The sequence below is a fragment of the Nipponia nippon genome, unplaced genomic scaffold (assembly GCF_047370975.1).
Source record: "Nipponia nippon isolate SJK-2023a ecotype South Korea unplaced genomic scaffold, ASM4737097v1 scaffold_19, whole genome shotgun sequence".
Classification (NCBI taxonomy): Eukaryota; Metazoa; Chordata; class Aves; order Pelecaniformes; family Threskiornithidae; genus Nipponia; species Nipponia nippon.
In genome coordinates, this window is record NW_028262335.1 from 9695881 (window position 1) to 9713375 (window position 17495).

Consider the following 17495-nt stretch of genomic DNA (forward strand, 5'->3'; position numbering starts at 1 on the left):
TTCCTTTGCTGCTTTCAGATGCTAACAATTTGTGGGCAACAGTTTTACTCTTCAGCAAGGAGCTGCAGGTTTTAAACACAGAAGCATCTCTTCCTCTGAATCACTTTGTAAGGAAATGAATAGCAGTAATGGTTCCCATGTTTCAGTAGCATGCCACTTAAAATTTGGAATACCTAACGCTTTTTCCAAAATTAACCGCAACTGGGATCAAGGTGCACACCAATACATAAATAATATAGTAACAGCCTATGAGCAATCACAGGTGTGGCTTCCATATATGATTCAGAAAAAATAATGAGCTGTGTGGATGCAAATAGACATTTGGGCGGGGATTATGCAAGGCCTGAATTACAATGCAGGATGGGTGGGGGTAACACCTCTTTCAGCTTACAAATGCTAATCACAAGCTCAGCAGCCAGAAAACTCTGCAGCGCTATTTAACAAATATTAATAAGTATAATTAAACTTTGTGTGCTAGATTTTCAGTGCCAAGGAGCTCTGAGAAACAGAAAACTTGCTATATGTTTTCAGTTTTAAATTAATATAACCTGCTCTGGAAAGCAAGCTATCAAGAAAAGAAGAGGCTACTTTAAAAAACTCAAAAAGTTTACCCTAGGAACACTCAACATGCACACACACAAAAAAATCAATAGGTTACCTAACTGCAGAGACCCTACAAGCAGGTAAAATGATGCATCTTGTTACCTCCATCTCAAATTTCCTTCTTGACAGTAATCTAGAGAGTATGTATTTAACATACAGCTTGTAATACTATTAAAAGTGTTTATAAGGGCTGCAGTCTCTAATCATGAGTTTGAAGGGTGGGAATTCCACCATGACTGATCTGGTCATCATCTTAACCCTGAATTCCTGACAAGACTCTGGTTGAACACAATCAGCAACTACTCCCTACTGTAATAACTGCCCTTGCAAAATTGGTGTCTTTGTCCTGGACTAGATGGATGCTTACCTTTATCATGCCAAACCTGCCACTTCACTCAGACTGTTTAAAAACAAAACCAAGGCTGCAGCAGGAGGAAACGCAATCTCAGTGAGAGCTCTTCTGCAGTTTCAGTACAGTAGCAATTATGCCTATTGCACTCTGGGAGTGAACGGAAAACTGATAGTGACAGCAACAACAATGATCAGTAATTTTAAATGACTGCAGAATTTAATTATGTTGTCAATCAGCATGCTTCCAAATCAGGTTTATTTTCTGTTTTTATTTATCTCTTGTGATGCAAGAGAAATGGGTGACTGAGAGGTTTTTAAATGACCTCCTACTACAGCTGTGTGTTATTTCCTGACATTATCTGTTTAAGAGCAAGTTAACATGGTGGAGAAGTTAAGGTAATGGGTTTTTCAAGTCACCAGGTACTAACACAGTCTCTTCCCTTCAGGAAAAGGTATATTGAGGCAAACATCCTATCCTTTAGTTACCAGATAGACTCAGCTCCCTGGGTTGATTTCCTAGTCTGAAACTTGCCAAGCGGGGTGTGTTTCGCCAACATCAGAGCAGCCAAGCAGCACTAGGCAACACTGACCCTTACACAGGGTAGATATGACAGAAGCTTCTTGCTACCACTGGTTACTTAGAGTGTGCTTTTGCTTGTGGTATGGCCAGTTTTGAGCCTGGGGGAGAGGTCACCACCCCCCACCCCCCCTTCTTGCCAACTTTGCTGCCAGCCACATCTCATTGAGGTCTGCTCAATGATCATGGGTTCCCTGTAGGGCTGCTCTGGATCCAGCCCTCTGTAGTTTGTTGCAGTACAACTCCCTTTGCCCCAGCACAGCTGCCTCCTGGGACCCACGGGTCCTCACTAACACGGCCGGGTGGTCACAACAGCACTCACTAACATGGCCGGGTGGTCACAACAGCACTGCTGAGGCAAGAAAGAGACTGCTGGGGGGCAGGGGGAGCAGTACGCATAGCCTGTTTCTTGAATCAGGGGGCTGTAGGAAGTGTTGCCTTTCCTTAGATGCACATCTTTCTTTCCTGCTTTAACACAAATTCCTTGACTCTTCAGACTTCAGTGTCTCAAGTCATAACTGCTTTGAAGTGTGATTATTCCAGTCAAATCTATCTGGCAAGGGGCTTCCTCCTCAGAGGCAAGCTGTCAGGCCTTGCCCAGGTGAGCCCAAGCTCTAAATATTCAAACATGTGATAAGGCTGTTGCAAAAGCATGTTGTGTCCTGACAAGTCTTATCACGTGTCAGGGGATGAGCAGAGAAATGTCTTCTGGCCAGAACTTGCAAAGCTTCCCCCACAGCTCTACAGCCTTAATTACTTACTTGGAAAATGGAATACAATTTTTGGATCATGCAAACTTTGTCCCCCAAAGCACAGGAATCTGGTGTCTAAGAATATACGAGTGAGGCTTTTACCTGCCTTTTTCAGTGACCCCCTCATCATCACCTAGAGAGAACCACTGAATTGCGGACCAAGTCCTCAGTGAAACCTTATTACTATAGATTTTTAAAGGGAAAATGGTCAAGTTACTTAAATACTGTGAGACTTTCCTATAAATGACTTGCCTTATACTGAAGACGCACATGAGCTCTGTAACCTGCTTGAGTGTGTCTTGCTCGTAGCCAAGCAATTCCAGTCACTACTTTCAATTCAGGTTCAGTCTGTTTTACTTCAGTTACAGTTGCACTAAACTCAAGTTCATCGTTTAACTGCTGGAATGAGACTTAATGTAGTGCTGTTATTCAGCTGACACACAGTAGGAAAGATAGCATCACTACAGAGTAAATTTTTTTGTTTTTTAATGCTCAGGATTGAGTAGACAATATCAGCACTTTCTGAAAAGGAGTATGCAATTATCTTTTTTCTTTTTTTTTTTTTTTTTTTCCTAGGAGAAAAACTTATAATGGAGGTTAGGTTAAAAGTCTTAGGCCTTTTTTTTTTTCAGAAAAGGTTTTGTAAGACCATTCAAAAGCACAAGTTTTATAAGGTTTTTAAGCTTTTCAGCACTATAAATATGAAAATAGTTTGTACTCGGAAGTAGATCTTAGTCTGAGGAAGTAAAAAATGTCTTGCTGCTACATTAGCAGAAAAGGTTTTAGCCCAATGCCTGGGGAACTTCCATGGCTAACAGAAGTGAAAGTAAGTACCAGGGTGCAGGGCTGGAGAAATTGTAACAAATACCCCATTTTACACCAAAGACGTGTTCAGCTGTTAGTCACTTTAGAAATCTCTTTGGCTTGCCTCGTACAAATGCTAAGCAATAGCATCAGGCCGGTGTGAAGTGCAATGAGTTAGGACAGAAAGCTTATCCCATCGCTGTATTCACAGAGAACAGTGAATGAGACCTGGCAGCCAGTGTGATTGCTCAGGCTCACAATTTTACTTCATCCAAATGCAATGCCTTGTACACCCAGTAATACAGAATGCTTGGGCTGGCCTCCCTTTCAAGAGGGGTTCATTTCTCAGTGTGCACACTAACCATCTGGCTTTTCTACAACTGCTTTAAGCCAAAACAACCCTACTGAAAGCAGGGAAGATGCTTACTATGGGGTATCTGGATAGGGAAGCTTTCTTCTTTTTCCTGTCCAAGAGTGGCTTTGCTACTAATTTGAGAGTAAATGCTATTAAGGGCAGAACTGTGACTTGAGGCCTTTGGAAATTCAAGTGCTTCCAGGCAAGGGGAAAAGAGCAGTCTGTTCAGGCCCAGGAACCTAGGCTTAAAAACAGGGGTTCCAAGTATCAGGAACGGAGTGAGACCCAGAGACAAAAGCTAGAAGAGATTTGCAGGGCAGTTGCTTGGTTTTAGACTGAGTTCTACCAAAATGACAACTACTGAGTCTGTGCCAAGTCTCACAATCAACAAGGAATGAGCTGCAGCTTAGCAGCGTTGATCTGTTTGCTGCAGCAGTGATAGTGTAACTGAGAAGGTATGTTATTTTGGGGTCCTAGGGTTAAAGCTGCTCAGATCTAAGGGGGAGGTTGCAAGTACCAGTTTGACTTTTTCCACCTTAGAAAAATGTAGGGGGTGGAGGGGAAACGGAACTTTCAGTACAATGAATAGTATAGTCAACAGCCTTGCACAGGATTAGATACCTTGTTTATGTTTTGGAGGCCAATCTGTGTGGGTTCTTAGCAGTCTTATGGCACAGCAGTAGGTTTTTAAGTGCTTACATAAATGAAGCTTAGCAATCTCCCCAGCTATAAAAGCCAAGTAATTAGGCATTACTGAAAAACTACATCTGGCATTTTTTCCATCGAGTATAATTCGAAGGATGGTAACCTGCTTTGTTCTTAAATAACCTTATTGGCAGAAAAGGTGAAGACTGCAGACTGCCAGATCAAGGCAAGTATTTACCTGCATACACAGCTAAAAGATCAAAGTTGTGTGATGCTTCGTATCTTCAGCAACCTTATCCATGGCTCACATACTACAGTTAAATGTACTTGCTTTGTGATGAGTATTTGCAATTTCTTTCTCCTCTTAAGAAGAAAAAAAATTACCATGCTGTGCTCAAGCTTTTTTCATCCTCAGAATATGAGTAGCTCCTCTTCAGTCACCCTTAATGTACAACTTAGCTCTTTTTCTTTTTTTTAACAGGTGAGACATTAAAGACAGGAACACTACTGCCCTCTCTTTTCTGTACAATGGTGCCTAACATGCTACAGGTGACTCTAGAAATAACAAAGATTATTATTACTGATAGGCTGAATAACTTAATCTTACAGGATGTTTTATGGCCAGCACAAAACTATAGACACCGTGCTACCAGGTAGTAAGGAGAAATTAAAATTAATGGTGTGCAATGTGAGTTCTTGAACATGTCTGCAAAAATCTTAATTAAATGCAAGCTGAATTCAACATTTGTTGTACATTTACCCTTATTCACTTTGAACTTTCCAGTAAATGCAGAACTCAAATGCACAATATTCAATAAAGCAAAAACCAAAATGTATCATAAATAAGTATTTTATAACTTTATTAAACTTGAGACGACGATATTCAAAATACAAAGTGAATTTTTTAATTCAATACTGTACATGATGCAGAAATATCAGTGCATTTCTATAGCATGTATTTCACCTTCATTTAGTTTGTACTAAAACAAACAAAAAGTAAGCTTTAAAATAGCTCAAACATCTCATTCAGCAGTTTAAACTGTAAACAGCTTGTTTATTTCTGTTAGGAGGAACACATTCATCTTCTGTACCTCCATTAACGAGCACCCTTTCTCTTGTGCTTATCTGTAAGAGGATAAAAGTAATCAAAATGAGCATGAGAAACTGCTAATGCACAAATGTGGCACCTCAATGATCCACCTTTAGCGGATCGCTGAGGCACAGTGAGGAAAAATTAAACAGCAAGAAGCAGCATCTGAAGCAGCGAGAGATGGGACTGACACTGTTCATAAATGGAATCATGTTTTTTCCTCATACCCTCCTCCTCTCCTAAAATACTGAATAGAAACCAAAACACAAGACCAGCTTGTGCTGCGTTTCTGTATTTAATACAGTCAGAATTTCAGACTGTAGGTGAGCATGTAGTTGTTGCTGCCTACTTAATAGCAACCGTATAGCTGCTCATATCCTCTGCCAGTTTCGGGACACTTTCACGCATTTCTAGGATCCAGCAGGAAAAGAGCAGCAGCAAAGGCTTACCAATAGCTGGTCCAAGTCTCTCCTAGGAATAACCGCAAAATTGAGCCAAGTGTGTCTAGCAACTGAAAGAATCCACAAAACCTAACTCACTTTAAAAGTCTATTAGCTTCAAATTAAGTTGTAAAATAGATTCATCTTTTGAAACATGTTTCCAATATGCTTGCCAAGTCTTGAAGTGGATATCAGATCTTGCAGTTACCTTCTTACCAGGTCGGCATATCCTAGTCAAAGAGGATAAAGTCTGTTCTCAGCAGAGTTACTGTGTGAAAGAAATTTTGGAAATGCCTGATACAAAAACTGTACTGCATTATCTGCTCTCTTGTCAGCTTTACAACTGACTCGTAAGCAAAGCTGGATTTTTTTTTTTTTTTTATAATGTGACTACCAAATATGTTCATCTAGGCAGCATATAACTGGCCAACTGTGACTACTATCCCTCTATGTTTCTATGGAATCCTTGTAGCTTTTCAGCTATATATACCAAGACAAAAAACAGTCTTAAGAAACATATCAGAGATACGCAGCATAAGAGGACTTTACCATCCACTTTCCGGTTCTCAGAGGACAAACTGGTCCTACTTCATTATCCGAGAACCTTAAGAGCTTTGTAACATGATGAAGTTCAGCTCCATCCCAAACAACTGAGCCAAGACTGTGCTCCCAGAGACTATGGGGAAACCACGTAAGACAGGTGTTTTCGTTTCAGATGACCAGCTATGTCCATTCTAGGTTTTGAGTCCAGTTTTCTTGGGGCTGAAGTGGCTGTGCAGTCACCAGACCAAGACTGAACCTCTGTGTTAGAGCTACTTTCTTCTGCTTCCCTGAAGAATTTCTCATACTTGTCCAAATACGGAGGCCTTTCAGGCAGCAGATAGTAGTGTGTTGAACTGGCCTTCTTACCGTTTTCAATAATCGGAAGAATGCAAGGGACCCTGTTGGCAGATCCTTCACTATTTTGTCTTTGTAGAGCTTTGCTGCTGACATATTTAGGATCAGGTGCAAAACTCTGGGTGGGGGGCATAACCCCATTGAGGTATGACGGCAGGCTTTTGGGACTTGGCGTACGGGAATTGCTGCGTGACAAAGGTTCTCTTGGGGGCACTTTTGGAGGCCTGTCTTCATCACTGTATGCACTAGAAGCAACTTCTGCTGACCACCTTCTGTAATCTGGTTTGAGAGCCCTTGGAGGTATGGGAACCCTTGGTGGAATCTCTGGTTTATCTTCATCAGAGTTTGGAGAAGACCTGTGTAAGTGTCCAGATAGTCTTACTACCGGTTTATTAAGAGATCCGGCTGGCCCGGAATGGGACCTTCGCAAACGTCGATGCAGCTGCTGTGGAGGAGGATAAATACTGGATATGTACCCATTTAGGCTTTGTGTAGGGTTGGCATCTTCTGGTTTTGGTCCTGTTGGAGTATCAAAGTATGCATAGTTGATTTGTCCACAGCCCCTAAAGCTCCGCCGGCTTGGAGCACTGGATTTAAAAGGAGGAAGTTCATAATCTTCTAACAAAAAGTCAGTGTCTGAGCTAGTCAGGAATTCCACCTCTTTGTCAACCTCATCTGGAGTAAGGTCTTCAGAAATAGGCAGAGGGGGTAGTGGCCTGGAGCTACGGTCATTGAAAGATGCAGGCAGAAACTGAATTGGCCCATTTTTTATTGGCATGTGAGGCGGTGTTTCTTCAGAAACACAGCCCATGGTTAATGACAGTTTACTAAAGCCAGGAACGAGATGGTCTTCATATCTTGAAATTGGCTGTTCATTTTTGGGACTTACAGGAGGTGGACTGGATTTCTGAGATGGGACTTGGATGCAACTTGCACCAAAGCTGTGGTCATTCATGGAAGCATGGTTGGAAGAGTGCCCTAAAAAGGTGATAAAGTCTTAGAAACACTTTTCTAAGCAATGCTCTAGCACACAACTTTGCCATTGCGTATTTAACTATTTAATTCCTTCTAATGCAACAATAAGTAATGTATGTTTAATGATCCCAGTAGCAAAACTTAGCTATTATAGATCTCTTCTGGTCGTGGATTTATGTGCTTAGTTAAGAGAGCAGCTGATTACCTTACTGGTTTAGGCCAGTGCTCCAGTTAAATGAGGTAGTTCAAGAGACCCCAAGCACAAGCAACAGAACAGAGCTACAGCTACCAACATCCCAGCAGAGGACTACGATGGAACAAGTGCTATTTTACCAAACGATGTTTCTGTCAGAAATGTAATGGCAACTCAGAGGCCTCTAAGTACAAGGAAAAGTTTTTTTTTGTTTGTTTGTTTTAATTTGATAATGTTATTTAAATTTTTTGTTTGTTTTTTTTGGTTGGGCTTGAATAGTAGTAGCTTCTTGAAATGTTTGCATTCTGTCACCAGAGGGCAGCCTTATATCCAGCATGAGAAAGCATTTAGTGTCTTAGGGAAGACGTGAGGATTTTTTTTTCTCCAAGATAAATCCATTACACTTCCTAAATACATGTGTTAGTGTTTATACTTACCAATGGATGGTAAATGTTGCTCTGTTGATGGATTCAAGTTATATGCCACTGCTATAGGGTCCACGCTAAAGAAAGTACTAAAAAAAAAAAAAGGGGGGGGAGGAAAAAAAAAGCCTTCACTGTAAATAAACCATAGGTCAGTACTGGTACAAGTATTCTTAACGCTCATCTCATATACTTGAAGATGCAATACATCACATTTTGGCCTCACTCACTTTTCAAATCCACTGTGACTACCCCAGCAGGTTTTCAGATTCCCCATGCCTTGACTAGTGTGAAGAAACCCATTTTTTAATGGGACTCTCATCTCCTGAGCAGCAACTCCTGCAGTTGACATTGTGCACTACTCTCTGGTGATGTCTCACGACCCTAGAAATTCACAGTCCTTGACAGGTTTCCTGCAGTTTTCATTCCCTTCAAAAGAGAGAAGGACACAAATATCAGAAATGCAAACTTGATGAGTTCATCTCTCATCTGAAATTTCAGTATTCCAAGGAATTAAATAGCTCTGTAGAAAGGCCTTCTGTCCTAATACTTGCCAACAGGAAAACTTTACTGAACTTGTTATTTTGTGTCTGATTGCAAAACTAAAGTACAAAATAGGTAAGTTTTCTCTTACATAATTAAACTGGATCAAAAAAAGAAAAATATGTTCAGTAAAGCTACTGATATATGGCAACTGTGCATCAACCACCTCAGTTCTTGTATATAAACTGCCAGCTATTCAGGCAAAAGTTTTCCAGACAATCTCTTTAACTTTCTAGTAGCCATCTATCCTTAGTTGTATCTTTTTGCTAATGAGTTTATGGTTTCCAGTGTAGCCAACATACAACAGCCTAGTCTGTTTTTAAGCATTACCTTCACTAGCCTAACAAATGGCCTTTGCTCCAATAAACAGAATTACTGACAACTTAAATCAGAATTCCAAAACTTCTTTTATATAAAGCAGTTGCTATTATTAACAAACTTAAGCGTTAAGATACTTTAAATCAGCCTCAAGTCTTCTAGCTATTTCAAACAAATTGGAAATCTAGTGATTTGAAATAATCTCAGTTTAAACTCTTCTGCTGTATTCAGGTTTATTTTGAATGTGTGATCAATACTTTATCTGACCCATTTACAACAGAAAAAAATGTGTTGCCAATTGCTTTATATTGAGTAAGTAATCATAGTCTAAGGAACAAGTTGACTCACAGGGCTTTGTTTAGGAAATTCAGAATGCGTTGGGGGGGGGAAAACAGTGTAAAAGTAGTCAGCATTCTGAAGTTAGGAGAAATTAAGTCCAAGACTATAAGCAAAGACGTTCTCTGGGTCTGTGCTTAATCTGCACAAATATCCTAAATTCAGCAAGTACAATCTGGTGTTATATGGCTGTTAAAACAAAACAAAACAAAAAACCAAAACCAAAACAACAAAAAACAAAAACAAAATAATAAAAAAAACCAAACCCCAAACCCCAAAAAACCAACCCACCAAAACAGTTTAATTTGTATCTCTCTTGAGAATCAAGAATATGACCAGCTCCTTACCAGAACTTCCTTCCTCCTGCCTTCCTCCCCCCAAAAGAAAAAATTCCACCTAAAGAAAAGTCAACCAACAATTGAGGGCCAGCTACATCAGTGCAGTATACATGTCAAGAAAACCCCTTCACAGTATAGTACTGCAAGAAAATGGGGTACAGAAACAAGTAATAGCTTATGCTTATGGTAAATCTGTTCAAAAATAGATATTCTATGAAGGTGTGTAATCTTCCTTTTCCTTTAAGAGGAAAGATCCATTATACTTTGCAACATGAGGGATGGGCAGATTCCTAAGCAGGACTGTAAACCAGGTGTCCCAGGATTAATTTGCAATCTAACACCACTATTTGCCTTTTATAAACAATTGTTTGAGAAAAAACAACTCTGCTAGGCTTTTCCAAATTTGAACTGGGTCCAGTATTGATGATCCAAGCAAACAGGATATGCAAAATAGCTTCTGACTGTATGTATGTTTATAATGTGCAACACTTAATCACATTCTCTTTAAGAGTGTGATGGTTTTCTTGATTATTACTACCAGGGATCACCTTTGTTTCAACAGAAGTGGGATTTTTTTATTCACTACCAGATACCCAGTGCATTTCAGCCAGGAATTTAAGAACTCCTCTAGATAGGAGGCCATTAGCTTTAATAGAAGTGAACAAGAGCCAAACCCGTGTTCTGTGTGCTGCAGCAGAGCATTAGAGTCTTAGCCCTACTTACTTCAGTCCTCCCGATTTTAGTAAAGACCATGTTCTTCCTTTTCAGACAATCTCCTTAAAAGCCAGCTTAACTCTGGAAATTTTTGCATTACACAGTCAAGTTAGACCCTTCTCAGTAATGGGAACTGCAGATTTTCATAGTAAAATTAAATATAAACATACAGCCCCAGGAAGCAATAATGTAGTTCTGATTAGCAAATGAGTTCAAAATCTCTAGTAGTTCTGTAACAGCAATTCTTCATTCAAGTTCTGTAAGTGCAAGCAGAACCATTGTCTATGGGGGAGCAGAAGACTAGAGAAATCTATTTGTCAAAAAGACTTAAGCAGCACAGTACCAGTACAGCACCAATTCTAAAATTACTTCCTATCATGTTAACACAATTTGTGAGCAAGATCCATCACATCAGCTCACACTGTATTGAGCAGTGATTTTTTCGTGCCTTGCAGATCCTATTCTATTTAGCAATGAATCTGCAAAAGAAATGAAGGAGAATGATTAGTGAACCTAAGGCCTAATGCCTACGAAGGGGTTTGAGCTTCCATTTCAGTATTTTTTTGAAGTCAAATGCAAGTCACAAGTTGAAAAATCACTGATACAGAACACCGATTAGTCAGCAAATGATAGTACTCCGCCTCAGCGCGTATACAAGATCTGACAAGACCACGAGTGAGACATTGATTATGATACAAAAAATGAGACAGGAAGGGGGGGGTGGCGGCGGCGGCAGCATTGCTGTAGTTTGAGAGCACATGTAATGCGCTTGCTATGATAACATACAACCCTTGCAGGGCTTGTTAAGAAGCCCAACCTCCATCAGATCCCATGCCAAAACCACTACTAGTAATTACTGTGTCAGCTTTCTGAATGCTGTCTAAATCTCAGCTCTCAAGACTGATAGTTGCACAATCGCCTCTCTGAAATCCCTCTGGAATGCTAAGCTCAACTTCTGAAATGGACTTAAATATTTACATACTCTACGAAAAGGTAATTTTCACTTGTTTCAATCAACTCTTTATTTTTTAAAAATAAAGCACAGACAAACTTTGTAGCCATAAAACTTGCTTGCTTCTAACAGTAACTCCTTTGTGAATTCACAGAAGGTGACTTGCCTTGACATTTCAGCAGGGAGTTGTGAATGGACTGAGTTATGAAACTGTCCTCCACGCCTTAAGCTAGGAGTATCAAGAGAGGAAAGGCATGTGTGCTTTCACTGTATCACCTAGTTACTTTTTCGGTGGAGTCTAGAGAGTTGGTGCTTATATTTTAAAACATGCATAAGCTTGTTTGAAGAATCAGTATCTTAAGAGGGAGCCATGAGGATGTGTAACTGAGGAGTAAAAATTCTGTATTTTATGCAGTGTGCTCTTACTAAAGCTGAGCAGTACGTATTTCATGAGGCTACTATTTTCTAGTAATTGGCTTTAAAAAAAAAAAAATTCAAAAGTCAGTCATGAAGATATAAACACCAACAGTTTCCACTGTAACTGTTGGCCCAATCCTGCCTCCTTACAGACTTAAGGATCTAAACTTAACCATAAATAAAATCAAACTACATTTGGTAAAGAAAATTGATACTGTGCAGTAAATGAAGCATTCTGGATCTCATACTTGTTTGCCGCTCACTTGCACAGAATGGGTTTCTGGTTACTCTGCTTGTCTGGCCTAGTTATGCATAGATTATGGCACTTGGAGAGATCGAAGCACTTTGAGCTTTTGAAGATGTTACAGTCTCAGTGTTATTTAAAAGAAACTGAGTTAGTTCAAACTAAAACTATAGCTAGTAATTACTACAGGGCAGATACAAGCCAAGGTAATTCAGAGGTTTGTCAGTGCATTAGGAAGCTATCAATACCATCCACTGTAAGGCAAGGTAACTGTGCAAAGGAGATACTTTTTAATCATTCATGCCTGCTCACATTAACAAATACGAATTATTCTAAATATCAGAAATGAGATTGGTTTGGTTTTTTTTTTTAACAAGGCCAAATGTACCTTCAGACTTGAATTGATGAGTGACGAATAATAGGATGGATATGTGTAAGATGAAAATGGTCAAATGTATCCATCAACAGTAGGGTATCTACACAGTGATGAATGCGTATGGGAATATATAGGAAAATTTTTGTGAGATGAAGTTGAGTTATCTAAAACATCCCAAATATACAGTTTTCATACTGATATGTATCACTAAATACTTGTGTTGTAGCAACAGTAATCCTCTATTTAGAAACTAAGAAGCATTTGCATATTTTTTTAGTTCGACACCTATCAGTGATCACACACAATCTTGTTACTCTGTTCCCTGCTCTCCCAGCCCCAATGCAATCAAATATTTGAGACGAGTTAGGTTCATAATAAAGAAAACCTTTCTGGTATGCACAGTAGACCAAAGCATGCTCTAGAATGTTTCACTTAATGGGTATGGAATACAGCAATTTGCTGTACGGATTTTTGAATGCCTGCACAAATTTTGGACAGATTTCATAAAGGCAGCGCTCTTGACAAGCAGCTTATGTACTTCTTGTAAGAAATGGTGGGGGTGGGGAGTAAGACCTACTTACCACTTTTGGGAGGGGAAGAAATGTGGCTACCTTGAATCCACAACCTATTTTTGCTCACCTTGCCACCACATATCTTTAACAAATCTCAGAAGCAATTCACAGGAGGAGGGGCACATTTTTGCACTACAAGTCATCTGCTCCAGCTAGCTGTTCCTTATTTGACAATGTGATGTAATTTCCTTTTTTTCCTTTGACTTTCTATTTAATGTAAGTACCCAAGACAGAGCTGCCCCTTTTAAGTATTTCAGACTTCTAATTGGACTTTAAAAAGCCTAAAAGCTGTCAGTATACTTCCAGGACTCCATATACTTAAAAAAAAAAAAAAAAAATCCTGGTTCTCTAGTTGTCATATCATCCCTTAAGTGCTTTTGTCTTTGCAACTAGGTGAATGCTTAGTAGCCAACACCTAGCAGAAGCAGCCTCACGAGGTTAGTTTAAATCTATTCATTTAATAAATAATTAGATCTTACTTACTATCCATCAAACCTCCACAGTGCAGTTCAGTATTCTTCAGAGTCACAAGCCAAATCATGCTCAGATACAGGCCTCAGAAGATCTTTCCATTTATAGGAATTACATTCTTTACAGTTATTATATAAATGGGGCATATTCTAAGCTTTGAGAGATTTTTCTACACATTCTGCCAACCACAAATGGATCATTCTGTGGTAGAAAATTTAAGACTATGATCCCTTAGTGAAGATGGATAAAAATACTGCTCAAATCGTAGGAGGTTCCAAATAAAATTAATTCTACAGGTATACCCCAGATGATGACAGGCATAAATTTAAAGAGACAAATCAACTGAACAGCAGACAAGCAATGTATTTAGATTATAATAGTCAGCTATTTTGGAATATATTCAAAGAACTGCAGTTCATCAAGGAATTTAAGTTCAGTTAAAATTTGGGCTACCATGTCATGGTCCTACACAGCAACTGGGAGGAACCTGTAAACTGCCAGTAGAAAACTAATAATTAAACAGCAAGACAATTGCCTTGCCTCTGCTTGTCAGATTTCAGATGCATGCTTAAGGTATGGTACTTCACCCTCCTGAAAATTTTAATGTGAATATAGCCAGCTTACATTCAGGAAATAAAAATTCCTGAATAGCTGACTCAGAGTCATAACCATAGCATTAGACATGCTGTGATAAGTTTTAATTCTGTTTTCCACTACAGAGAAATGGAACTGTTTTCCTCTGAAATAACTCCTGTATTGCAGAGGATGGCAGACAAAGGGCTTCACCAAGAACATATGCCCCCTCAAAAGACAGGTTTCTATTTAAAAAAAAAAAAAAAAGTCCCATATAGATAAATTGCTAAGGAAAGAAAACTAGGTTTGTGCATAAAGTAACATGGGTGAATCGAGCAGTTTGCTTTCCTCTTTTAAAGTTTTACCAGCTTTTATAAATGTAATTCACAAATGTGTCTGTAATGCAGAGGCATTGTTCACCTGTCATTCTAGTGTGACAAAGATTCAAGTACCTCCAAACTGACCCCCAGAGCCTTTCCCATCCAGTTTATCAATAAACAATTAAGTACTGTTATCTTTAGATCAAGCATAACAAGTTTTTTTGCTTATTGCTTCAGCAACACTGCACAGGGTCCGTAGTCTGTGTGCTGGTGACACAAGACCAGTGACGTCTCAGAGCCACTCTGGACTGCTCGCTTTGCGTAACCGCCATAGTGCATGCCCACAGCAGGCACACATATGTGCTCCAGAGAGGCACTGTAAATACCTGAAGGGTACGGTGGTGTCTCCAGATTTAAACACCACAGACTGGCTATTTTCGAAAATCGAGGATAAGTGTGTACTAGGGTATTAAGTCACGGAGAAATGTTTATTCTAAATTAAGCCATTCTAAATTAGAGTGCGAAGCACAGAGCCTGAGCCCACAATGCGGTCTCTGTTTACTCACAGGAGTGAGAGGAGCAGCTCGGAAGCGAGTGAGAGGAAACAGCGATATTGTTTCGGATCAGAAGAAAACGCACGGCGTGCCACGCTGATTTCCAGGAATGCGGCCACGGGCACCCCTGACCCCGGGCGGGTCCCACCCAGTGGGACTCCTGCCGCCTGAGCACTTCCGACCCCCGCGGAGGCGCGCTCCCCGCCGCGGCGGGCAGAGCGCGTACCGCACCCGAGACGCCTCCCCGCCAGACCCCGCAGGTAAGCGGCGCGGCTGGGCCCCCAGTGCCCCCTCTGCCAGCACAAGGGCACAAAACGCGCTCCCGCGCCTCCCGGGCCGCGGCCCGCCGCCTTCCCCCCGCTGGCGTGGGCCGCGCCAGGACCGCGGCTCTGTGCCAGGGGCCCGGCCAGCCCTGGCGCCGCGGCTCGGCCGATCCGCAGGTGCTGCCGGCGGCCCGCCCGCTCCGCGGGCTCCGGTCCCCGTTCCTCTCCCCGGCGGCGGGGCACGGGTCGGCCCCGGGCCGCGGCCAAGCCCTGCCGGGCGGCTCAAGTGCGCGGCGGGCGGGAGCGGCCTCGGAAGGCCGCGGCAGCGGGGGGCGCCCCGCCGCCATGGCAACGAGCGGCGCCAGCGCGGGGCGGCGGGAGGTGCCGCCGCGGGGGCCGTCACTCACCCCGAAAGCGTCGCGCTGCTCCGCATGTCCCCGCCGGCGCGACACGCATGCGCCGAGCCGCGACAGCGCCCGATCACTGCTGCGCCGCGCGCGGACGGCCATTCTTATACTGGGGGGCGGAGCCGTCAGGAGCCCCGCCTCGCCCGGCCGCACCCCTCCGCACGTTGCGCTCTCGTCGGGAAAAGCCTTAAAGGGGCGACGACCGCGCGTGGGCCGGTAAAGGCGCTGTGGCGGCTTCCGGGCGGGACGGTGTCGACCTCGCCGGGCACGGGCAGGGAGTGGGGGCAGTAGCGGGCCCGGGCGCCGGCAGCGCTGTCCTCTCCTCAGGGCCCGTCTGCGGGAATGGCCGCCGGTGCACCCTCCGGGCGGTGCTGCCGGCACGGCGCCGCCCCCGCCCGGGCCTGCGGGGCCGGACGCCTCCGGGCGGACCAGGAGGCGCGTTTCGCCGAGCGGGCTGCGGACGGCGGCGCGGGGTCGGCCGGGGAGCTGCCGCCCGTGGCTTGGCCTGGCGGCGCGAGTGAGAAACTGCTGGGGACCGTGGCCAGCGCAGAGGCGGCGCGACACCGCGGGAGCTCGCGCTCCCGGCAGCGGCGCGGGGAGCAGCGGGTGCCCAGCAGAGGCTGTGAGGCAGCGCTGGTGACACCCCGCCGGCACCGAGCTTTCCCCGCGGCGGCTGGCTTCACCGAGCAGACACCCGGCTCGCCAGCGCTCGGCGTCCTTTCCTGCCCCGGCGATTTGTTTGGCTTTCTCTGGCCGGGGCACTAATCTTTCAGGGGAACTGACCGCCGCACCCCGCTGTGCCGTCCTTCGTGTGTCACCCGGTCCACGTTTTCCGAGGGATGGCGACGGTTACTCGTTCCGCCGCCCCTCGGCCTGTTCGAGTCCCGTTCCCGATACTGTCAGGGCCGGTCGCCCTGCTCAGCTGCCGCGCAGGGCCCGCCCGCAGTTCTCCCGCTCTGCGGGAAGACGTGCGCCGTTCCCCGGGGGCGCTTGTCCCGCCGCACGCCGCCACCGGGGAGCGCTCGCTCCCCCGCCCCGAATGGGCCGCCTCCAGCGGGCGGCACCGGGGGCGCTGGGATTCCGCGCTCCCCGTGCATTTCGGCCGGTGAGGAACGTGGTGGCTTTGGCCCCGCGGTCTTCTCCCGGTTGATGGCTGCCGCAGCTTTTTCTGTGGCAACAGCGGCTTCGCCCGAGCGGCGAGGTGGAGCTAGTCCTTGCCCCGCGCGTTTGGTGGCCGAGTATTTTGCAGTCGCAGGGAACATTTGTCCTTCAATATCGGCAGAAGAAAAAACCTGCCAGTGCTTTCAGTGTTGTAAGAATTGGTACTGTGAACATCCGCTTTCCTGAATTTTGTGTTGAAATAAATTTATATTCGTGCGTAATGATTTATTGGGCATCTTGAGTAATCATATGTGGGTTATCACAGATCTGACAGTGTATTTTGTGTCTAGACTTAGTATTTGTGATGGTAAAATACAGCGGTTAGAGCAGTAGGATTCTCAGTGAAAGCTGCTGTGTAAAGACTGTTTTGTAAGCATTTGCAGGTAATATTGTTTATTACAGCATAAACAATGTGAACCTGTTTTTTCGATCAGTTCTGTTGTACAGTGCCATCATTTCTTTGTTGGACAAGGATTCTCAAACTTCCAGCGCTAGGAGTTGCTAAGAAAAGGATTAGCAAAATGCGTCTACTATACTCTTTGAGCTGGAATAGTTATTAATGTTGCTAAGAAGGAAGAATGCTTGATTTCATTGCACAACGTGGTGCATATCTGCAGTTGACTTCTGTTTTCTCTTTTGGGTTTGTATTGACCTCTGGTGAAAGTCCCCCCTCTGTCCTTGTTCTTAGGGACAGTAAGCTCTCCTACTGCATATTTGTATCATAAGAACTGCTGCATTGCTGTATAAACGAAGGCAATGTGAGAAGAAAGGGAAGGAATATAAACTAGGAGAGATTTTTGGTGTTTGTTTTTTTTTTCCTTGGATGTGAGAA

General features: G+C 43.3%; 2 protein-coding genes across 5 annotated transcripts in view; one reads left to right on the forward strand and one right to left on the reverse strand.

Annotated features, from left to right (window-relative positions):
• Positions 1 to 4921: 4921 nt before the first annotated feature.
• Positions 4922 to 15641, reverse strand: ERRFI1 (ERBB receptor feedback inhibitor 1). 4 transcript variants are annotated; one of them, XM_087755060.1, is made up of 4 exons: positions 15503 to 15641; positions 8335 to 8533; positions 8120 to 8196; positions 4922 to 7492 (listed from the first exon to the last, which is right to left on the reverse strand). In XM_087755060.1, the coding sequence occupies exons 2-4, from the start codon at positions 8454 to 8456 to the stop codon at positions 6294 to 6296; spliced, it is 1398 nt and encodes a 465-aa protein (XP_087611186.1). In that variant the 5' UTR covers positions 8457 to 8533; positions 15503 to 15641; the 3' UTR covers positions 4922 to 6293. The 4 variants fall into 4 exon arrangements, with proteins under 4 accessions (XP_087611186.1, XP_087611187.1, XP_087611188.1 ...); XM_087755061.1 differs by lacking the exon at positions 15503 to 15641 and adding an exon at positions 14845 to 14982; XM_087755062.1 differs by lacking the exon at positions 8335 to 8533 and having other exon boundaries at positions 15503 to 15584.
• Positions 15642 to 15650: 9 nt separating this feature from the next.
• SLC45A1 (solute carrier family 45 member 1) overlaps positions 15651 to 17495 on the forward strand; it is a 73755-nt gene continuing 71910 nt past the window's right edge. The window contains exon 1 of the mRNA XM_087755058.1: positions 15651 to 15718. The gene's annotated coding sequence lies outside the window, so the exon portion shown is untranslated. The remainder of the gene's footprint in view (positions 15719 to 17495) is intronic.